Source organism: Schizosaccharomyces octosporus, assembly GCF_000150505.1.
Source record: "Schizosaccharomyces octosporus yFS286 unplaced genomic scaffold supercont6.3, whole genome shotgun sequence".
NCBI lineage: Eukaryota > Fungi > Ascomycota > Schizosaccharomycetes > Schizosaccharomycetales > Schizosaccharomycetaceae > Schizosaccharomyces > Schizosaccharomyces octosporus.
Window position 1 is genome coordinate 2,700,309 of NW_013185621.1, and position 22,021 is coordinate 2,722,329.

At 37.1% G+C, this 22,021-nt stretch overlaps 10 protein-coding genes across 10 annotated transcripts; 3 read left to right on the forward strand and 7 right to left on the reverse strand.

The window, feature by feature from the left end:
* Nucleotides 1-6: 6 nt before the first annotated feature.
* SOCG_01759 (membrane-tethered transcription factor) lies at nucleotides 7-3,692 on the forward strand. The gene has a single exon (XM_013164712.1). The coding sequence runs from the start codon at nucleotides 875-877 to the stop codon at nucleotides 3,137-3,139; it is 2,265 nt and encodes a 754-aa protein (XP_013020166.1). The 5' UTR covers nucleotides 7-874; the 3' UTR covers nucleotides 3,140-3,692.
* On the reverse strand, nucleotides 3,618-4,455 carry SOCG_01760 (uncharacterized protein). The gene has a single exon (XM_013164713.1). The coding sequence runs from the start codon at nucleotides 4,340-4,342 to the stop codon at nucleotides 3,863-3,865; it is 480 nt and encodes a 159-aa protein (XP_013020167.1). The 5' UTR covers nucleotides 4,343-4,455; the 3' UTR covers nucleotides 3,618-3,862.
* Nucleotides 4,456-4,566: 111 nt separating this feature from the next.
* On the reverse strand, nucleotides 4,567-6,325 carry SOCG_01761 (WD repeat protein Swd3). Its single transcript, XM_013164714.1, has one exon. It carries the CDS (start codon nucleotides 6,000-6,002, stop codon nucleotides 4,692-4,694), a length of 1,311 nt encoding a protein of 436 aa, XP_013020168.1. The 5' UTR covers nucleotides 6,003-6,325; the 3' UTR covers nucleotides 4,567-4,691.
* Nucleotides 6,326-7,436: 1,111 nt separating this feature from the next.
* On the forward strand, nucleotides 7,437-9,607 carry SOCG_01762 (translocon alpha subunit Sec61). Its single transcript, XM_013164715.1, has 6 exons — nucleotides 7,437-7,518; nucleotides 7,560-7,627; nucleotides 7,693-7,805; nucleotides 7,852-7,884; nucleotides 8,003-8,136; nucleotides 8,308-9,607. Exons 1-6 carry the CDS (start codon nucleotides 7,509-7,511, stop codon nucleotides 9,384-9,386), a joined length of 1,437 nt encoding a protein of 478 aa, XP_013020169.1. The 5' UTR covers nucleotides 7,437-7,508; the 3' UTR covers nucleotides 9,387-9,607.
* Nucleotides 9,496-11,339, reverse strand: SOCG_01763 (GTP binding protein Gtp1). The gene is made up of 3 exons (XM_013164716.1): nucleotides 10,834-11,339; nucleotides 10,721-10,789; nucleotides 9,496-10,664 (listed from the first exon to the last, which is right to left on the reverse strand). The coding sequence occupies exons 1-3, from the start codon at nucleotides 10,849-10,851 to the stop codon at nucleotides 9,660-9,662; spliced, it is 1,092 nt and encodes a 363-aa protein (XP_013020170.1). The 5' UTR covers nucleotides 10,852-11,339; the 3' UTR covers nucleotides 9,496-9,659.
* On the reverse strand, nucleotides 11,262-13,426 carry SOCG_01764 (spindle pole body protein Cut12). Its single transcript, XM_013164717.1, has 2 exons — nucleotides 13,178-13,426; nucleotides 11,262-13,117 (listed from the first exon to the last, which is right to left on the reverse strand). The coding sequence occupies exons 1-2, from the start codon at nucleotides 13,182-13,184 to the stop codon at nucleotides 11,394-11,396; spliced, it is 1,731 nt and encodes a 576-aa protein (XP_013020171.1). The 5' UTR covers nucleotides 13,185-13,426; the 3' UTR covers nucleotides 11,262-11,393.
* Nucleotides 13,427-13,497: 71 nt separating this feature from the next.
* On the reverse strand, nucleotides 13,498-14,863 carry SOCG_01765 (uncharacterized protein). Its single transcript, XM_013164718.1, has 3 exons — nucleotides 14,768-14,863; nucleotides 14,521-14,684; nucleotides 13,498-14,412 (listed from the first exon to the last, which is right to left on the reverse strand). The coding sequence occupies exons 1-3, from the start codon at nucleotides 14,801-14,803 to the stop codon at nucleotides 14,367-14,369; spliced, it is 246 nt and encodes an 81-aa protein (XP_013020172.1). The 5' UTR covers nucleotides 14,804-14,863; the 3' UTR covers nucleotides 13,498-14,366.
* A 729-nt stretch (nucleotides 14,864-15,592) lies between these two features.
* SOCG_01766 (replication licensing factor Cdt1) lies at nucleotides 15,593-17,131 on the forward strand. The gene has a single exon (XM_013164719.1). The coding sequence runs from the start codon at nucleotides 15,668-15,670 to the stop codon at nucleotides 16,928-16,930; it is 1,263 nt and encodes a 420-aa protein (XP_013020173.1). The 5' UTR covers nucleotides 15,593-15,667; the 3' UTR covers nucleotides 16,931-17,131.
* On the reverse strand, nucleotides 17,075-19,203 carry SOCG_01767 (U3 snoRNP protein Utp15). Its single transcript, XM_013164720.1, has 2 exons — nucleotides 18,790-19,203; nucleotides 17,075-18,563 (listed from the first exon to the last, which is right to left on the reverse strand). The coding sequence occupies exons 1-2, from the start codon at nucleotides 19,105-19,107 to the stop codon at nucleotides 17,397-17,399; spliced, it is 1,485 nt and encodes a 494-aa protein (XP_013020174.1). The 5' UTR covers nucleotides 19,108-19,203; the 3' UTR covers nucleotides 17,075-17,396.
* SOCG_01768 (gamma tubulin complex Spc98/GCP3 subunit Alp6) lies at nucleotides 19,168-21,988 on the reverse strand. The gene is made up of 4 exons (XM_013164721.1): nucleotides 21,726-21,988; nucleotides 21,616-21,677; nucleotides 19,756-21,575; nucleotides 19,168-19,712 (listed from the first exon to the last, which is right to left on the reverse strand). The coding sequence occupies exons 1-4, from the start codon at nucleotides 21,851-21,853 to the stop codon at nucleotides 19,257-19,259; spliced, it is 2,466 nt and encodes an 821-aa protein (XP_013020175.1). The 5' UTR covers nucleotides 21,854-21,988; the 3' UTR covers nucleotides 19,168-19,256.
* Nucleotides 21,989-22,021: the final 33 nt, after the last annotated feature.

Genomic DNA, 22,021 nt, shown 5'->3' on the forward strand with positions numbered 1-22,021 from the left:
CCTAACTTCTTACATACTAGTTGATTCAAGCAGGAATTTTTGTAGAAAGTTCTCTTTGAAGAAATATTTAAATAGAAACGAAGGAATACTTACATACCGGTAGTTTCGTGAGACATATTCCGGAAACTTGCTCAACAGTGAATATTTTGGTTTCTACGTATTCGTGTTGTTCCTACATAATCGCGATTGCGTTGCTTCCTACGCGTCTGTTTCTTGTTTTGCACTCTTTTGGACGGAAAACGACTCGATTTCAGGATTGCAAGCATCTCACATTATCACTAATCTTTGGGACATTTAAACGTGCAGTCTGATTACCACAGTAAGTTGTGTGGAATTATTAAATATTATTCGTGAAAGACAGTGAAACCGGATTTCGAAGGACGAGCTCTTTTCATTCTTTTTTGCATGTTTTACGCGTTTTTTAAAGACTGAATAAGGACTGGCTAGTACAGTCTCCTTTTGAATAATTCTTGTATCATATTTATATTTGCTTGAAAAAAAAAAAAAAGAAAATCTTTTTTCTTTACGAAATCTCGATTCTCGCTTCGATCTTCCTTATTTCGACAAGCCAGCCCGTGTTCGCATTGCTATTGTCTTATACTGTTTAAATATTTGTCTTTTGGTTACGTTATTCTTAGACTCATTGTTTCTTTTTTTTATTTTTATTATTTTATATAAATATATATATTTATAATATATATATTTCGGTTTTAATTCTCTGAAAGCATTGGTTGCGTCTCATCTTTGCATTATTTTCCACCTGTTTCACTCTTTTGTTTCATTATTTGGGTACTCTTTCTTTTGCATCTTTTCGTTCCTGCCTAATCACTATTAACTTTCGTCTATAACGTGCCGTTATCATTCATTTTCTCTGATGATTCCCAACGACTTATTTCCGTATTCCCATGCTAAAACACATCCAACTTCACAACCTCCTGATCAAAGCTCGTCTGCTGCAGACATCTTCCCATATCATGCTGGGTCTCTTCCACCACATGTGATGAATACCCCTTCACAATATCCTATGCGACATATACCATCGGATCGTTCATTGTATCCATCAGAGTGGTCGGGTTCTTCTCAGTTACTCGATTCAAGTTGTTATCTTCCCCCGAAGACTGTAGCGAACTCTACCACAATTTCAATCGGCTCGCCTCCTTCAGGACATAAACGCAGTTATGCTCCTCCGTCAATTGACCAAAATCAACTTCCTTTAGAAAAAAGGCAAGCTTTGGAACCGATACAAAATAGCACGCCGCTAGTAACTGCTTCTCCTAATCCTTCTATCTCAGACAGTCAACGTAGTGCTACTTATGCATCTCCGTTTACTCCTTGTAAGAGTCGATCCGCCAATTATGGCCCCCCTTCTGCAGGTATACCAGAAGAATATACTACGATGACGGATAGAAATACGTTTACCAACTCACCTCAGCTATGCCGTAACTATCCTAACACCCATCCTGCACCATACTATGCCCAACATAAGGATGTTACGCACCATCCGGCGTCTGGAAATTTTAACCTGGAAGAATCAGATGGCGCTTTTTCTCCTCAAACTTCCATAAACATGGACTTTGGAGACTTTTCTTCGGCTTCACGAATGATCAATACCCCAGAAACTGCAGGGCAACAAGATTACGTGGACATCTACTCTTCCCCATCAGTCTTCAGTCCCGATCATCATTTTGTTGATGATGTATCCAAAGGGAATTTATACATGTCATCTCGTCAGAGTACTTCTACTTCACAAAGTGAACAGCCGTCTGGCGTACATGTTTCGCCTTCGCACATGTGTGCCGGAGATGAATATAAGACATCATCCTTACCGGACGCCTTTGATTCAAACAATGTATACAATGATGGAGATAATTTTATTCCGTCTTCCACTTTAGAAAAAGTGAAAGAAGAGGATTACTTAAATGATGTTGACACTACAAACTTCAATAGAAATGAATCCTCTTCTAATTTAAACGCAGGCGTTCAAGAGAAAGGCCAAGATCTTGGAAATGCACGCTCTTCACCTCTGAAGTTCAGCGTAGAACAAGTTAGAAACCATGGTGTATCACCTACCCAGTCTCCTTATAGAGTTTCCAGTCAAACAAATAAAAAGAACTCTCATAATATAGTCGAGAAAAAATACAGGTCAAATCTAAATGACAAAATTAATGAACTACGAAATGCAATTCCCTCTCTACAAAGCCTGAGTTCTAAGATTGGATCAAGGTCCGAAGATGGTAAAACTGTTAGCTTTAATACATCTATCAGAAAGCTTAACAAAGCTACTGTTCTTTCTAAAGCCACTGAGTATATTCGTCATTTGCGTTCCGAGAATACGAGATTGGTAGAAGAAAATCAACACCTTCAAAATCGTCTCTCTGAATATATGATGGCCGTTCAGCAGTCGCTATCTGCTCCTTCCCAATCAAATCCTTTGCATGATTCAAATAAGTATTCTCAGCAAGGCACAATGAATTCTGGTATCCCCAACGGACAACCTGTTTCAGTCGTCAATAATCAATCATTACCTCGATATGCGTATGCTCCAACACCTCATCCACCTAAAGTACCTGATGTTTCGTCGGCCGGTAACTCTACTCACAACGATACTCTTGGATTGGTTGATAATAATGCGTATGCTTTTCACAGAGACGGTATGAGTAATGTACCTGAGAGTAGCATTCCAGCTCACGATTTGAGAAGGGCGCAGTCGCAAAATTTTAACGAATCTCATAGTAATGGTACTTTTCGCTCGGTGGGTAGAAATATGCTGGGCGGTTTAGCTGGCTTAGAAACAATGCACTTAATGGTAAATCCTGAACATAGCGGTAACCCGAATTCATTCTCTTTATTTACGGTACCCATTCTCCCTTCCATTTTTATGACGCTTAGGATTTTCTTTATACTTTCGGCATGCTTATGCTTTGTTTTACACTATGTATATAATTCCAAAATGAATTCTGGCAAAGGGTTGACTCTTGTGTATAGACGCCTAAGAATGGAAATCTTATTTTTGAGTTTTCTCTTTTTTTCTTCGTCTTATCGCGACTGGTGCAATTATTACAGATTACGAAAAAATATGTTTGAAAGCTTGGATTTGGAATCTGGGGTTCTTCAAAAATCACAGGTTGGAGATATTTGAAGAAAAGTCATCTTCAACTGCTTTGTTCTACTTGCTGTACAGCTTTTGAATATAAGCGTATAATTATATTTCATGACTACTACAGAATTAGTTTTGCGTCGTCGATCGAGGTGCTTTTGACGATACAACTATGGTGTTTTTTATCTATATCAATGTGTTCTTTATTTATTTTCTGCATCGTTTGTAGGGATCCTGGATGCTGCTTTAATATTTGTTTTCAAGCAATGGCTTGCAATTGGTTGAGTAATATATTCTTGTGTATATATTTTTACTGATTAATACGTGGATAAAAGATTGGATTGTTATTATGCTTCGTTGTTCTGTTTTGTGAGGTTTAAGTTGTCAATAGAGTATTCCTGAAGAAGTATCGGGTTCATCTTCCCAATTGGAACGTGTTAATTATTCCTATTTAAACGGCATGTTCATTGCAATTACGTTTAAACAATTCTTGTGGATAAATAGAAATACAACATTAAATCTTGATTATTTGGTAATGTTATACAAGGTTACTAGTTCATTTACAGACTAAATCAAAGTAATGTCTTCTTCGGTATGGCATGTGTTACAAGCTAATGTAAATTCAAGAAACTATATCTAGTTCATTGTAAGTAGAACCCAAAAAAATGAAATAAATGAACTACCAATGTAAATATGTACATAGTCAGTATATTTCGCCGATAATATGAATCATCCTGACTGTAGATGTTTTGCGCTATCACAAACTCATGCCTCAACGTCTTGGTATTCACGAACAACATGATCAGCTCTTTGCAATTTCTCATTAATGAAAATCCAGCGCTTCAAAGTGTTTTCTACAAGTCCATCAGCTCTTGGTAACAAGTTTTTACCGACAACTTTTGGCGTAAAGAGGTAAGGAATCAGCATAGGATGAGGTAAATTTGTCAAAATAACCAAATATAAAAATCTTAGATTCGAATCATGAGGATATGGTTGAGGAGGAGACAAGAGGATCTGTTGCACATGATTAAAGTCGAAAGTGGTCTTCAGCTCAATTCTGTTCATTACAGTATCCGTATTCTCATCCAAAATAACACTGTAATTCTTAACGGTTAAAGGTACGGCTTTTGCGCCGACACTTTCAAGGCGTTTTAATTCTTCTTCAACTTTTCCTTGTATCCATGTCTTTGCTTGTTCATCGACTTGAACAGAATTAGGATTTGTTTGTGTAGGATTAACGGACATTTTGAAGCTTCTAGTGATGTCTTCAAGATGATTTACAATCGATATGTATTATCGTCAAATTTCCAGTTAGTTTGAAGTTAAGAGAATGATTATTACTAGTCACTCATTATGAGCAATCGAAATATACGAACTAAAGTAAAACCAAAAATAAATTTCAAACTATATCATTTTGAAAATCTAATTGAGTTAGCTGAGATATACAAGATGTAAACAAGTTCCTTGGAATGGAAGCTCTTATTATTGCAATCCCTGGCCCTCTAGATGCTAAAGTTGCGCGTTATTTACAATGAAAATGTCATGATATGTAAAAATAATGGAAACCCTCTATATTAACATTGATTTCCAGTTTTTAGGATACATCCATACTCCTTGGATCTGGTATGCTTTCAGTGGAAGAAGAATCACCGGATTTTTGTTCCTGGTTTATTAAAAATTTTTGGGAATCTTGTGTTATAACTTCCTGGTCTCGGTCTTCCTCCATTGGTAAAAGGGCAGGATTCTCCGATCGTAAAGGCAACGTTTCTTCTTGTACTTTGTCATCTCTTTCTCCTTTTTCCTTATTAATTGCCTCCGTAAAAAGCTTTTCAGGTGCCCAAACCCTGACATAGGGATCTGTCCCTGCAGACACAATGAACGGTCCTAAGGAAGTAACCTGCAATAGAGAAACATTTGTCGCATCAGAGTGTTGAATTGAATTATCAACTACAGCCTTTGTAGAAGGGTCTGTGATGTAAACGCGACCATCTTCACTTGGAATAAGAAGATAAACGTCTTCATACGCTGACATTTCAGTCTTCATATGATACTCTTCGTCATGGCTCAAATTCCAGGGGAAATACCTAGATAGATAGAAATCCCAAGACATAGAGAAATGATTATTTTTATGGTGATCGTATAAATGAACTACGCGATTGCTGCGATAATCCCAAAGGCGCATCTGTGAATTTAAGTTGGCAACGATCAAGTATTGCCCGTTAGGACTAAATTTTATACTTGACAGAGGAACATTTATTGGCTCCACAAGCGTTTTAAGACACTGACCGCTCATGACATCCCATATTCGGGCCATACCATCATAGCTAGCTGATGCACAAAGGGTTCCATCGGGCGAAATTGAGACAGATATAATAGGCTCAGAATGTGCTGGTAACATGCGAATGCATCGGCCGTCCTGTGCACTCCATATTCGCACTGTCTCATCCCAAGACCCGGAAACTAATAATGTACCCATTGGATTAAAGTCGACTGAAGAGACAAAACTAGTATGACCCTGCAAGCAGCGAACGCTAGATCGGGTTTCTGTGTCCCAAATACGCACTGTTTTATCGTCCGATGCACTAGCAAGGTACCTGCCTCCACTAGCCCACCGTATTTCTGAAATACCTCTGTTATGACCAAATAATGTACATTCCAATCGAAAAGTTGAAGTATTCCAAAGTTTTATAGTTGCATCAGCAGATGCGGTTGCGATCCAGCGTTTATCCGGAGAAACTGCTATGCTTGTGACACCTTTTGTATGACCTGTTAATGTACAGTATTCAACAAAACCATCACTCGCATGAAAATTTTTATCCCTCTTGGAATGTGCAACATCCTCAAAGTCTTCTTCATTCTTCGTATCGCTCATAATCTCACGCTTGGGATGTAAGTTCAACTCCATGCTGCTTTTTGAAGCATGCACTTTGACTTTGTTTTTTAGAATTTGATTATTGTGAATGAATTAGTAAAGAAAGAGTGTTTAAAAAGAGGATCTTCCTCAAACCGGTTACGATAAAACTAACTCAGTTTTTACCAAAGATTCATTTAAACGAAAGAATTATAAATTTTAAATGACCATTTAATTAAAAGAAAAGAATAACCATACAAGTAGAATGAGAAAAAACGAAGTATGTGAATGTTCCCAGCTAAATGAGAGAAAGCTAAATTCGTAGGTCGACGCCGGTCGAAACTGATCAACTTCCAAAAAATCCTATTGTATTTTACACAATTCGAGTATGAAGAGATTATAGTATTTTTTTTGTCTTACAATATTTACTTGTCATTCTTTACGCGTACATCCTGCTTGAAAATATTTAAAATTGGATAACTATCAATTACGCATCAACTGCGAGAATTCAGGACCCACATGTTTTTTTGTTTTTTTTTTTTCTAAAAACTATTGAAATTTGAAGTAAGGAGAGCTAATTTTTCTTTTCCTAGAGGAGAGTCCGTTGACTCAAATTGGATCTCGACATGCGAAAGTATTGAAGTCCAACTTGTTAAGCATAGTGTATTATTATCTAACGAAAGGAGAGAAAAAGAAAAATCATTAATGTCAAAGTTCCCTTGCACAGTTTCGTCCCTTCAGTGATGTATCTTTGAGAAGGCCAAACCATATATGGAAATGAAAAGCGTTTAATGTGTATAAAGTTATGTTTAAAGGACTTACAATCGGAAATAGGGGACATTTTCTTTTTTTCTCCCGTGCTACGCCGATATGACTGACAGTTTTCGAGAAGGCCATTGAAGATTTTTCTAATTTTTGCTGACAACTATAAGGTAGCATTATGACTTATCTACGAAACATACCCGGAGATTCTAACATTCCTATGGACTTAATTATACTATAAGAAAAAAAAAAGCATCATTAGCAAGCCCTGAACATAGAAATTCCATTTTTTGTTATAGAGGGAAAAGGATTAAGAAATGTGTAGGGCCTCTGATGAACAACGTTAAACGACTAGAATTCATATTTTTGATTAGTTTGTAAATTGGTTTTATTGATTTATTTTTGGTGAGGAGTTTCATAATATACTGACTTTTTTTTAAAATCCGGAAAAATCAAGGACTTTGGGACCAAACTAGAACCATTTTGAAGATTCTTAAAGAAAGATGTTCTGTAATTGTACATAAAACCTGTTCACCTTGTCTAAGTTTCTTTTTCGTGTTTCAAAACAGTTTGTTTACTAGTGTAACTTTTCTGTTCAGTCTGTCACATTAATATCTTTTAAGGTAATACGAAATGTTATACTATTCAAAGTTAAGGTATCAGTAGGATTTAGTGTATTATTTTTTACGATATGGTCTGTCTCACTATTCTTCTCTCCCCATACTTGGTAAATCAGAGATACTGTCAACAAGAACCAACAAAAGAAAGTGTTGGTACAAACCAAAAAAACACGCCAAAATGAGTGATTGTAGGGACGAAAATTACTAAAACATTGCTAACATGCTCTAGTACGATTTCTAGACTTGGTTAAACCATTCGCTCCTTTTTTGCCGGAGATTGCTGCTCCTGAACGCAAAGTATGACAGTGTAGAGGATGTATTTCCTCAAATAATTCTTAAAAGCTCGTATCTAACAATATTAGGTTCCATTTAAGCAAAAGATGCTTTGGACAGGCGTTACACTACTTATCTTCTTGGTTATGTCGCAAGTACCTCTTTACGGTATTGTTTCCTCCGATACCTCAGATCCATTATTGTATGTCACATAGGAAAGGTTGAAGTCGAAAACTAACGGACATTAGGTGGCTGCGTATGATTTTGGCTGCAAATCGAGGGTATGTGAAATTACGCGTTCAGGTTAATTCTTTATCTTAAAAAGAAAAAGTAAAGAAGATACCTTTACCAAAAACCGGATGAGTTTCATTCAAGTTCACTTTTTTAACATACAATCAGTACTCTCATGGAATTGGGTATTTCACCCATCGTTACCTCTAGCATGTTGATTCAGCTTCTCGTCGGTTCTCAGTTAATTGAGGTCAACATGGAAGTTAAATCTGATAGAGAATTGTACCAACTTGCTCAAAAATGTAAGACAAACTATGAAGAGATCAGCGAGCCTATCCCCGAGTAGGTTTACGTTTCTGCAACAAAAAATACAAATTATTTGCATTTAAGATATATTTCGTTGCTGGCAGAAATAATAATATTGGCTTTCTAATCTCTCCATTTTCTTCTTCTTTTATGCTAACATATAACAGTTTTGGCAATTATTATCGCGTTTGGTCAAGCCACCGCTTATGTGTTAACCGGAATGTATGGACGTCCTCAAGACCTTGGGGCAGGTATTTGTCTTCTTTTGATTCTTCAACTTGCTGCTGCTAGTCTAATCGTTTTACTTTTGGATGAGCTCTTGCAGAAGGGTTATGGCCTCGGCTCTGGTATTTCTCTCTTTATCGCTACCATCAACTGTGAAAGCATCTTCTGGAAAGCTTTTTCTCCAACCACTTACCATATTGCTAACGGAGTTCAATTTGAGGGTGCTGTAATTAATTTTGTTTATGTCATGCTTAAGTGGGATAACAAATTATCTGCCTTGTATCAATCTTTTTTCCGTACCGGCCTTACTAGCAGTCATATTCAATTACCAAATCTTTGGAACTTCTTTGCTACTTTAATGATTTTTGGAGTTGTTATTTACTTGCAAGATTTCCGCGTTGAAATTCCCATTCGTTCTCAAAAGTTTCGTGGTTTCCGCAGTACTTTCCCAATTAAGCTTTTATATACCTCCAACACTCCTATTATGTTGCAATCTGCCTTAACTTCTAACCTATTTTTGGCCAGTCGTCTTTTGTTCAACCGTTTTTCTGATAATATTTTGGTTCGCCTATTAGGTGTTTGGGAGCAAGGTGCCGTTTCTGGTCTTTCTTATTATCTCTCTCCACCAAGTTCTCTTCAAGATGCTCTTATCGATCCCATTCACACTTTGGTTTACGTCGGTTTTACTATGATAGCTTGTGCTGTCTTTTCTAAGCTTTGGATTGAAGTTTCTGGTTCCAGCCCACGTGATGTTGCTAAGCAACTAAAGAGTCAACAATTGGTAATGGCAGGTTATCGTGAAGGAAGCATGTACAAAGAATTAAAGCGTCTTGTCCCCACTGCGGCTTTGCTTTCTGGTGCTTGCGTTGGCGCCTTGGCTGTCGCTTCTGATCTTCTTGGTGCATTGGGTTCAGGTACTGCTGTTCTCCTTTGTACCACCACCATTTATGGCTATTATGAACAGTTACAAAAGGAAATTAAAGGTGACTCTTACGGTTTGCCTGTCGCTCCTATGGCTTAATAACTTATTTCACTCGTCATGATCAAACTATAATTGTTACGATGGAGCTGTACATATGAACTTTATATAAATAACCTTGGTTACTGGAATCCAAGATTATGGGTTCCTAATTTAGATCATATAGAACATGTGTCTGAAAATCTTGAACTTCCTTTTCATCATTATATTAAATGTTAATCAAAATAATTATGTATATTTTTTCTAAACCATGTAGCAAAGCGTTAACGAAGCACGCTTCGTATTTTTAAGGGTATACAAATTTATACCTTTTCATCACTTTGTAACAATGGTTACCACATCTCCTTCTTGTACCAAATGATTGAGACCGACTAATTGAGGACTGTGTTTCGCGGAACTTCCCCATACCAAAGCATATTTAAGTTGTTCAGCCAAGCTTCTGTGAATTCTGTTGCAAACTTGTTCAATATTGGAGCCTTTACGAACAATCAAAGCTTCACTAAAGTCAGGAACTTCACCTTTCCGTTTGGTATAGATTCTATACAAACTAAGTTCCTCCCAGATTCTTTGCTTTAGGAAATCCAAATTCAGTTTCAAATTACAACTAATAACCACGGATTTGGGCAAACGGGCTAGTCTATCAACCTCTTCTAAAGAGACAGCATCGATTTTACTGTAGCAATAGAGACAATTAAGGTACCTTCTATTCCCCATAACCACATCAATGAAGTCATCCACAGTAATATCTTCACGAATTAATATGTCAGCGTTATGAAGTTTGTATTCATGAAGGATGTTAAAAGCCATCTTATAATCCATATGGGTCAGAGGAACTGTATGATTAAACTTGATGCCACCGTTCTTTTTATAGTTTATGGTAACGTCTGGCTTCCTTTTATTGAGTCGTACGCCCACTTGCTCAAGCTCATACTCAATTTTTTCACGTTGGTCTGCTGCTTTTGTGGCATCCAAAACCATAAGAATTAAATCAGCAGTTCTTGCCGCAGAAACTGCTTGGCGACCACCTCTTCCTTGAGAGGCACCTTCGATGATACCGGGAAGATCCAGCATTTGAATTTCAGCACCGTCATATTCTAAGACCCCCGGAATGGCAGTCAGCGTTGTAAACTCATAATTAGCGGTAGCTGATCGGGTTTTTGTAATCGAAGAAAGAAGAGTAGATTTACCAACAGATGGAAAACCAATAAAAGCAACTCTAGCATCTCCGCTTTTTGCTACATCGAAACCTTCACCTTTTGGTCCTCCTTTCGTGGTAGGCTCAAGCAACTGGGTACGAAGCCTCGCAAGTTTTCCCTTTAACTATAACAAAAATAATTAGAAGGTGATTACAACCTTTAATACCATATTGTGCTTACAAGACCCAAGTGATATTCAGTTGCCTTGTTTTTTTGCGTCCGGCGCATTTCCGCCTCAATCTCTAAAATCTAAACATTTTTTAGTTAATAATCGAATTTATATTTTCCTTTACTTTTTCTGCAACACCCATATTGACTATGAAAGATCGTCTTTGTTTGAGTCTAGTTTTTTTTAAGAATGGTCGAAGAGGTTATGCTGTGGAATAATGGCTGGGGAGGTTATTAATATTCATGCAGATACCTGTCTGTATGTAAGCAAAAAAAAGCGCTTAGTTAGATATTCTTAAGAAAAACTTAAATTATAAGTCTACGATACAAATTTTGCTTGTTGTAGTTAGGAAGAGCGTTTTGCGTTGTAGCCATAGGGGACGGGGAACAAGTATTCAAGTTAGTAATTTACATGTAAATAGTTGATTTATATCCCATTACTAGTCAGGCTCTGCTTATGAAGGGGTTTCAGGATCTTTATTGAAAGTGGAAAGAATGCTCTTTTAAAAAACATAAGTGTCATATGAGAATGAACAATATATTACATTGTTATCATTTTTTCATTCAAAACAAAAATACTTAAAATACTTATTAGAGGATCACTAGCGTCGTTCATAACCCATTATCATCAAAATCAAAGTCATAAAAGTATCATCACTACAGTAAGACCATTCAAGTTAGATTTTCAGGCAATTCCTCTTTTCTGCCTTCTTTCTTCCAAACGAATCCTAGCTTTTGCCGAGCGCTCCTTTGAAAGCTTTTGCTCAGCCGTTAGTTCAGTAGCTTTTGATGAAGTTTTGGGTTGTAATTCCTGCTCATAAGGTAGGATTTCAGTAAGCGTAAATTTCTGCCTGTTTCGCATAGAAGGAGCCCCGCGCAGAAAATCTGTGTTCACGGGCTCTTTTTGATGGGCAAGTTGTCGGTCGGCTAGCTCATGGTTTTTGGATAGTAAACCCATGGGTGGCATGAAAGAATCTTCAATTTCACTTGGCTTGATCTGAGGTTCTTTTCTTCGGTTCGTCACGGGTACTGGGGTCGGAGTTTGAGTCGCATGTAATAACCTTTGTCGAACTTTGGAAGCTGCGGATACAGGAGTAGACGAAATCGGACCAGCACCGTCCCCGAAGTTGAAGAAACTATCGTTGGATTGCTTCTTCTTCGCCGAGTGGGACAACATCTCTGCTGCCAAATATGACATATCTAACGGATTAGAAAAAGTAATATTGGAGGGCTTTCTAGATTTCGTGGTTCTTTCTGGGACGTTGGGCTGAAACAGACTATTCTCCCGTTGAGGAATTTCCAAATCATTGGTTATTGAATAATTGTCTTTTGGTTTTGGATCGATATATGTTTGAGGTTCGGAAAATTTTAATTCATGATTCCTTTGCAAACGAGAGATTCGATCATTTTCCGCTTCTAGTAATTTGCATCTTCTTTTCCAAAACGAAATTTCTTCCTGCCTCTCCATCATTATAGCATCTACCCTTTCCCTTATTTTACTCAATTCTTCTTCCAAGTCACTGTGAGCGGTTTCAAGCAAACCAAATTTTTGTTTCCAGTATTTTCCCGACGAAGACATAGGATCGTCTAGGTTTATCGTGTAGTCAACTTCATCCGGAATTTCAGTTGAGTTAACTAAGTGCGACGTGTCAACCAAAACATCGTGTATGATATTTTTCATTTTTCGATTATTGTTTACTACATCCCGAAAACAATCCTTGATTAGCTTTGACCACTCCGAATTTTCCTCTTTAGTATCCGAAGATTCTGGTTTTGGCATCTTTGCTTCTGTGGTATGCAGCGTTTTTTTCGACTCCATATTGAACTTTAGGTTACCCTGATCGCGTAGCAATCCATGACCATCCACAGAACGAGCTTCTTCTTGTTTGCCGTGCTTCAGTGGAAACCTATGTACTTCCTTTTGTCTAGAGTTAATAAAGTTTTCGTTTTTACCTTCCATTTTAGCTACTCGACTTAATTTATAGGCAAGCTGCTTGGATGAAGGCTGAGAGAAATACTTATCCTCAAAATCATAGTCGAAATCGTCACTGAATCGACTTTTGTGTCTCCGATTATTCTCTATATCCTCTTTTTCATATTTTTTTGATTGCAACTCTCGGTTCAGCGAGTCATCACCAAGATGATCTTTAAAATTCACTGACTTCTTGATTTGTAACGTGCCAGGCGTCTTCAAAATACCATTTTGCCCATTCTTCTGTTTTGTAGGTGTAAGCGCATCCATAGGCCTTAAACTATCCTCGGGAATCTTGTTTTCTTCATCCTCAGGATTCACTTCTTCAACGTAAACATTGTTTGGAGGATTCAATGTGGGCTTCGTTACAGTTCCTGCGAGTTTTTTTGAAAACGCATTCCATACCCACGCATATGTTGGTGGTGTATTTAACGTATCTATACAATTTCAGTTAGCATCTGCCATTTTGTTTATATGGGAGCGGTTTCACTCCTTACCTGACATATCGATTCTACATTCAATCACAACAAACTTCTATGAAAAATTACTTTACATAAAATAAAATAGCTGCCTTGAGTCCCTCTTTGCTTCCCAAATCTTGTTTCTTTTAAACTTCACTGTAGGTTTGTTGTTGTACTGATATATTTATGGCATTGCTTTGCATCGTTGTGTACTTCACAAGTATTACCATATGATTTATATGGTAATATTTTTGAGCTGTAAGATTATATTTGGAGTTACTTCTTAAAGCATAAGTGAATAAATAAATACTTTCAATCCTTATGGAAAAGAGGTGTTTGTTGTACTTTAATAGCATCAGGATGTTTAACATATGCAACGATTAGAAAGTTGTTTTCAATTCATAGACTAGTTTAACGTAGCTCTTGTCTCCTCTACAAACGACTTAAGGTCGAAAAATGGGACCCACTTACAGGGGCATCATTCTACTATTATCTCAGCAGTCTCTTACCTCTCTAGCATAAAAATGTTTTGATAAAAAAATTAAAACACTCGGATAGACATGAATTATCACAATCACTAAAGGAGCGTTTATTATTAAGTCCATTAATATACTAAATGGTACGTTCACATATATATATATATATATATATATATATATATATGTGAACGAAAGCTTAAGAATTAGTCCCCGGAATATTTGATTATAATAAAAAAAAAAAAGAGAAGAGAAGAGAAGAAGAGAGGAAAATAAAACGATCGAATACCGATGTGATTCTGCTTAGTTCGTGGATTCACAAAATACCGAAATTCTTGTAATTAAGGGCATTTGCAAACAGAGTAAAGGATTTACCATCTCGTTTAGTAGATGAGTCTCTAAGAAAAGTTAAGATGCTCTTTCTTATACAAGCCTTAAGTCGGAAAATAATGCTGTCAAACAAGTACAAATATAACGTGATGAATTAGGAAATATTAGTTCCCTCTTCATAAAGTAAAATAACCAAAGAAGGCCACCAAGAAAATGGAAGATCCTCTATATTTTTTCAAAGCCATTTTTCAAATAAAAAAGTAGTAAGGTTCTTGTAAAAAGAAAGGAGAATGCTTAAGCAAAAGCGACTTGAAAAAGATCAGCCCAAAACGGCAAGATTTCAACAGTAAAAAAGATTCATTTCTTTTAGAAATTACAAACCTTTACTGCAAATACGCATCATTTGTACGTCATCCATCTTAAAATAATGCATCCAAGCAACAACAGCATGCGAGACCAGCCAATCTATTTCAGTTAGTTCTTAGTTCATGACGCTGTATACAAACGACTATCAGCGATCTCAATTTGGGATTGTTCGCCATTGCTAGCCATAATATAAAAGAATTTACTTACAGACCACAGCACATATCACCACCACCACCTTGGTTTTGGGGAGGTTGTTGGACATACATAGGCTGTTGTTGAGGATAACCACCACCGCCTTGAGGGTAACTGGGGTAGTTTTGTTGAGGTGGGTAGCCACCGCCGCCGTAGGCTTGTTGAGGAGGAGCAGGACCCTAAAGAACACATAGGTCAATATTGTTCGTTAAAATATAGCAAAACAAATGGTTTCTGCCATGAAAACACTTCAAATACTTACGTAACCTTTGTCACCGTAGAATTGTTGAGCAGACATTTTGTTGAACCCCTTTAAGAAGAAATTGGTAAGTTATGTGATGGTAGAAGTTAAGTTACTTACCAACGCACACTGAAGGTTTCTTTACCAAGGGAAAGTGCATTGACCTTAGTTATATACATTAATACTTTTTTACATAATTGATAAAATTGTAAATATTATTTTAATGTTTCTAGTTTTTCCTGAATGCATATTATACATAAAGGTTCTCTTAGCTCGCTTCCAGACATAAGGTATTCCATTGTAAGAAAACATACCTGAAGCATGATATCGTATACTTTTAGATTCTTAAGACGAATACGAACGCGACACTTTACATACTAACTAAAGTGGCCCAAACAACGACTCCAGTGCACTCATTTACTCAGGGTTTTTATGTAGATAAATTTAATATATCTTTATTTTAGCAAAAAATATAAAAAAAAGGAAAAAAATCTGAGCTGTAATTTTATTCAACTTCAAAAAAAGAAAACGTTGTTTAAGTGAGTTTCCCATTTCAAACACTAACAAAATCGCGTCTCAATGTGGTTTAGCTATGTTTTGATTCCACAAATGTAGGGTCATTAGAATTTAAGACATTAAGACCCTACTTACACAAACAAGTGCTACCTAAGAAAAAGAAGGGCTAGTGAGTTCGAAGATACAGACATGAACAGCGTCTTTTGTTCTTGTTTCTGTCATATTTTCTTTTCTTTGTTGTTTCATTAATCTCGCGTTTGTAATCGCGACGGGACCTAAAACGCGACGCGTCATTAACAAACGCGACACGAGAAATTTTGATAAAGACGCGACGCGAATTTATAAAAAGAAAACAAGTTAATTAAGACGCGTTCTCTATTATAACTTTTAATTTTTGTCAGGGTAATGCGCGCTGGTTCGCAAACAACATTGCCGTTTTCTGTAGGAAAGGTTAGCTTTCCTTCATCAAAGCGAAAAGTTTTGGAAGAACATGACGATTCAAACGATGCCAAACTTCCAGCTGCTCCCACATCTTCTCCAGTTCTAAAAAGGAAAGCCGCCCATCAGGAAACATCAGAATCTTTGAAACAGGACCCACCTACCGTTTTACCAAATTATGCGTTGGTAAAGCATCCTTTAGAGTCTTTCTTTTCTGCTCTGGACATCTGCTGGAGCTTTCATATTTCCATAAATACAAAGCCAACATTTCAAATTTTGCAACCGAATGTCTCCTCGTCGATAAAACTGTCGTTTCACTTGTCTCACCTTGCCCAAATCCTAACCATATGGCCGGAAGCGTACCGACTAAGGCCATGTATCTCAACATATCAGGGCCACCGAGTTGCTACATATGAACTTCAACCTTCGTCCCAAAAATTATCAAGCGCTAATACATCTCGCATACAGGAATTTCATCGTCGTCTCGTTAGGTACTTTGAGATTCATCCTCAAGCTCAAAATATTCCCGAATCTGAACTTCCTCCTTTGCCTAGCTTAAATCAAAATAATTTTGGAACACCTTCGTTGACTGAATTATTTCGTTTAAAAAAGACCGCATCTCCAAAGAAGGTAATCTCGGGTGGCCCAGAGAAGGAAGAAGGTGAAACTGACAAACATGGTTATACAGATCAAGATCCGTCGTCTTTTGAAAAGCAAGTAGAATCATCGGTTACTCCCGTTGCTTCTAAATCTTCCTTGCAGTTGAAAAGTCATGGTACAAGTGGCGTTGTTACAAAGAAAGAGAATCCAGCACAACTATCACTGCGGCAGTCTTCACTGTTTGACCGTGTTCGCAAAAAGCAGAAGGTTGTAGAAGCTAAGAAAATTGAAATAAGCAAAAAGGACCCTGTTCTACAAAAGCTCTCTTCTGAAAAAGTTTCCCTGGTTCGAATCATTGACCTTATTTTCGTTCAGCTTTCGACTTGGCCTTCAAAGCGTTCTTTTTCTATGACGGAGTTGGTATCTAGCATTCAAAAATCTCTTTCTTGCAATACGTCTTCTAGTGAATGTATTGACATGGTTCAATTACTTGCTTCTACGCTTCCTTCATGGTGTTCCATCCACTATTTAGGGAATGTTCAGGTGGTTACCTTCACTAGAATGGTTCAAGGGAAACCCTACCTTCGTTCTCAGATTCTTTCTGAATTAAATCAGAAAATCAGTCAATAATCACACTCCATTTTCATGTATGTTCTCTAAAGGACACTTCTTCGCTTAACAATTTGGATCCTTGGTTTGTTAAGCTGCTGGCGGCTTAATTATACTTTTGTTTATTCTATTTTTTGCTCTTAAATATTACGAACGTTTTATGACCTTTGCATTAGTGTTTACAATTCTTTAATCGATGTTTTTTAATTCAAATGTTGTACCTTTTATAAATATTCACTTAAACTTATTAATCACCAACCCATATCTATTATCGAAGAACCCTATTACTTTTTGTTTAACAACTTGTAAATCATATCAGAAACACGGTTTATATAACCCATCCCCCAAAAATAAAGGAAATCTATTTTACCGCAAAAGAAAAATTGCCTCGTCCATACCATACGAAAATATTTAAAAAGCCTTCTCGTAATACGGCTTATCCCCTGTTTTGTTTTTTTATGAGAAAACCAAAGCACAGACGGTCATTTCATGCGGAAAGCATATTTAACATACCAACCAATTCATTGGCTTTTTGAGAAATGACTACTTCCTGCTCAACCTTTTCGCGGAATTTTGAAATGGCACTCTCAACCATGACACTACCGCCCAAAGCAATTCCATATATGTCCAAGACAGTGTTTGCGACTATAGTCAGAACATCTGTAAAGCGAGGATCTTGAATATATTTTCGTAAAAACTTTAAAAGCGGACTCAGAGAAAGATCGTCACGGTTAGATATAGCTAAACGTAGACCTCCAACATGCAATAGTTCAATTAACATGGTAATCACCAAAATCGGGGATCCGTTTTCTAGAGACATATCTAAAGCATCTCCATAATTAAAGGTTTTCAAAGCTTTATCGAAAGGACGGAGTCTTTTACGGCGTACTTCTTCCACGTAAAATTCATCATTTTCACCCTTGTACACGTCTTTTTTACGTTGAACAACACCAAAGGCACTACCAACACCTAACAGGAAAGGAGTCTTCGTACTAGGTTGCTTGCTCACGCGCCTAGTTCTTTGAGACAAAGCTCCATTGGTCATACCAACGACGAGATTTCGATCATCAGGGGAAAGACCCAGTGACAATATAGGAGCAGAATACTTGATACCGTGGACAACCTTCCAGTCAGCCACATTGTAAATTTTGACATGGCCATCTAAACCACCACTCAAGACACGAGTATTGTCTGAATTTGTACTCAAACATGTAACACTCTTTTGATGGTTGGTCAACGTTTTAGCTGCTGTTGATTTACCAGCTACAAGGTCCCAAACCTTAACAGAAGGGCCACCAGCAGAAATGATAGTACTTCCTGACTGCAGGGGCAAGACAGCATCCACCGAGTCTCCATGATCAAACGACATTACCTCAGGTTGTGCTAATCGTGTATCCCACAAACGCACAGTGCCATCATAACCAGCACTTACTAGTCTCGTAGCACTTAACCACTCTGCAGCCCGGACATAATCCTCATGTCCTTGAAGATCATGGGTAGCTTCACCTGTAGCTAAATCCCAGACTTTAACGGTCTTGTCATCAGATCCTGAAAGGAAACTGGTTGTTGAATAAGGACAGAATTTGGTAACTTGTACAGGATATTGATGTACATTTAAACTTCTCAAGATACTGCGAGTCGATAAGTCGAAAATCTAATAAGTTATGTTAGCTGGTTTCGAATATCACAAAAAGCAGATGAAAAAAGATGCAAGATTAGTCATTAAATTCCCTCTTTATCCGTATTAGGAAACTTCTATTGACCTATAATCATTACTGATATCTTCTATTTCTTCAACATGCGGAAAACAGACCGACATGAATTGAAAATATCACGAGCAACGCAAATTCCTTTAATCATCCAAAAATAAAAAATCTTACCTGAACAAGACCAGTGGCATCACCTGCAATGAGTAGTTTTCCGTCTTTTCGAATATTACCAGAATATGCAATGTCTTTAAAACGGGCAATTGTTTTCTTTACAGAACGAGAGCTTGCTCCATAAATTTGAACGCGGGTACCGCTGGTAACTGCAAAATCATGCGGTGATTCAGCAGAGAAATGAATGCTGCTGACGGAGCTGTATTCTTTTGCTACGACAGGAACTTTGAAAGATCGCCAAAATTTATTTTCAGCCGTGATCGGGTTTGGTAATGCAGCAAACCGCTGCGGTTGAAGCCTTCCAGAAGGTGCAGACATCGAATTGCTCGAAAATTGATGGTTATAGGAAGGTGTTGCGAAAAAGGGTGGTTGGCTAAAGGCGAAATTGAATGGTCAATTTTTACAAAAACATGAAGTTACATTTCCTATTAAATAAAATTGTCTTAATTTACATATAAATAACTTTTTTAAACTTTCTTTTGCTGCAATGCGTAGAATTCGTTGAAATTCAGTCGAACAGACAAGAACCTCATTTCTGAATCTTTTTGAGTAGCTAAGCCATACAAAAAGTGTTTCAGTCGTAACTGAAAATCTTCTGAACATTGTTGAAGTTTTTCTTGTATAGGTACGTACTCTTCTTCCAATGACTCTGTAGATATAGGCGCATTGACCTTCAAGCGACTGTATAATGACACTGAAAAACTATACAAAATTTCAATAGTATTATGAAAAGACAATATTGTCTTTAAAATCTCATGAAGCTGGTGAAGGAAGGAATCTTCAGTCCGCGATCTGGCGCTACCTAGCAAACCTTTATGTGTGATGCTAGTCACATAATGGTGATGAGCTTCAATATATGTATCCAACGTAGCATTTGGCTTTGACATTTCATCTTTCAGTTTTTCCCAGCTTATCTCTATAACCTATATGAAAATTAGTGACCCAACTTCATGTTCGTAAACTTACCTCAAACAGTATATAGTATTGAAGTTGACATGTAAAATGAATCATCTCTGCTAAGTGAATACTAACAAAATGCCATTCCGGTTGAACGAAATCTAGTTCACGAATAATATTCCGAGCTCCTAGGGTTGATCGACGCCAAGAATGAGATAGGACAAATTTAATTCTTTTTAATCTCCATAGAAAATTAAACATTTTTAAATACTGCCTTGAGCAATAAGGAGTGATAATAACGTTAATTGGGGAATCCACTTTGTATTCCAACGTAAAAACATCCCAGCCCACTTCACCATGCGATAACTCCAGTAGCCTTGCATCCAAGCACTTTAAAATATATTCTTGTTCGTAAGAAGCATTGCTTGAGCGAATTGCACTCTCTAAGCATGCTGTTAGATTATGTCTGAAAAGAGTGTTGGCGGGTTGTTCTAAAGAATCGCCTAAACTTTCCATTAAGTATGTAACAAAATCCCCTTGACCTAAAAGTATATACTTTTTAATGGCATTCAAATGTTCACTTAAATGGAACTTCTCTTCCATAAGTTGAACAAGATGTCGAGTGGACTGTGTATAAGCCATGTCGATAGTTAGTTTTAAACTTTGAAAATCAGTGTATGAGAGTTTTTTTGCAAATTCACTATAATGCTTCTGAGTCCATTCTGAATCACCGCAACCATAGCGAGCAAAATTGAGGCATTTTCCGATAAGAAAAATTTTTTCAACTAAAGCATTTGAAAGAAAACTTGGTATTAACTCTTTTTCTAAGTGATATTTCCCTTTCCAAACAATCCGTCCTGTTCCCTGTCTATCATGAGTTTGAGAAGTATCATCAGTCTCGATGACAAAAAACTCCCGAAAAGGATCTATCAACTCTCCTTTATAAACCCAATTCTCAATCATCTCATGAAGGGGTTGAGTAATTTCCACCAGTACTCTCTTGCTAAGTTCATGGATGATGGGATCACCATGGAAGCTGTATCTGGCAACAATGTGAATTAGCTTCTTCTTGTTCTTTTCTTTAATAAATGAATTAACAATAGAAGAGAGTATTCGAAATTTTAGGCGGGCGTTGTTAGTCCAAACTATACACCTTCGAATGCTAACAGTTTGTGACCTCGTCGAACTGTCTGTCCGAAGTTGAGACTCTAAAGAAGCGATGAGACTTAAATACTGCGTCAATTCTTTAGAAATAAACGCTCGAAAACTTTGTAATGCCAGTGTTTGCTCTTCAGGTGAAGAGTTATATATATTCAAAGCTGAATTTGAAGTCCTAAACCCATCATAATCCGCAAATTCTTTCAGTTCCTGATAAAGAAGACCGATTTCACATAAAGAACGAATTTGTAATATATGATGAGAAGGAATTTGTTCTGATAAGTCAGCAGTTCGGCCATGAAATTTCACAAGATCCGTTGAAACTCCCTGAAGAATAAACAGTGTGGCGCTTTTCAAATAATTCTCACTACTATCGATTTCTTCAGTATATGAAGCTTTTTCTGAAGTAGGTGTCGGCTGCTTTTGTGAGAAAGATGTCCACTCATAAATAGAATTTCGTTGAGAAACAGGTATGCTTTTGCTCGTGTTTTTTGCCTCTGTAGTCTCAGAGTAAGTACGTTCGTGTCCCAAAGAAGGTAAAGTCTGCATCTCTGATAAAGAATTTGTTGGGTGAGAAGATGGTAGTTCACCCATGTTTTCACTCGATCTTGACAGGCTAAACAATACTTGTAAAATACTAGCTTTATTTTGTAGCACCTCTTGAGTTCGTAAACGAGATACTAAATTAGAGAGTCGGCTGAACAGAATCCCATCGGCATTATTACTGGAAACTAATTTATATGTTAGTAACTAACATACTTAATTTCTTACATTTTGAGAATATTTGATATAGTATGTCTTCAATTCCAGATACTGGTGAATCAGGCGGATTTCTAACTCAAGTCAGTCTTTGGGAATATATTTATCTGTGTTGAACGTACGAGTTAATAATTCCTTCAAAAAATCCAATTATTGTTTCTATTGTATAAGGTTCTGATGGGTTGTGAGAATTCTGTAAATATTTATCGGCAAGACGCGATAGCGCAGCTCGAATATGAACTTCGGACATATTGAAAGAAAAGACGGAGGATTTAAAAGTTTTAAAGTAATGACATGAAAAAAAAACAAGCGTTCAAACTATATTGGAAGCAATTAAGTCATTAAGCTAACCGCCTACCTTCCTGTGGTAATAGCAGAGTTCAGAGATGTTTAACAGAAATTGCAAGGAAGTATTACT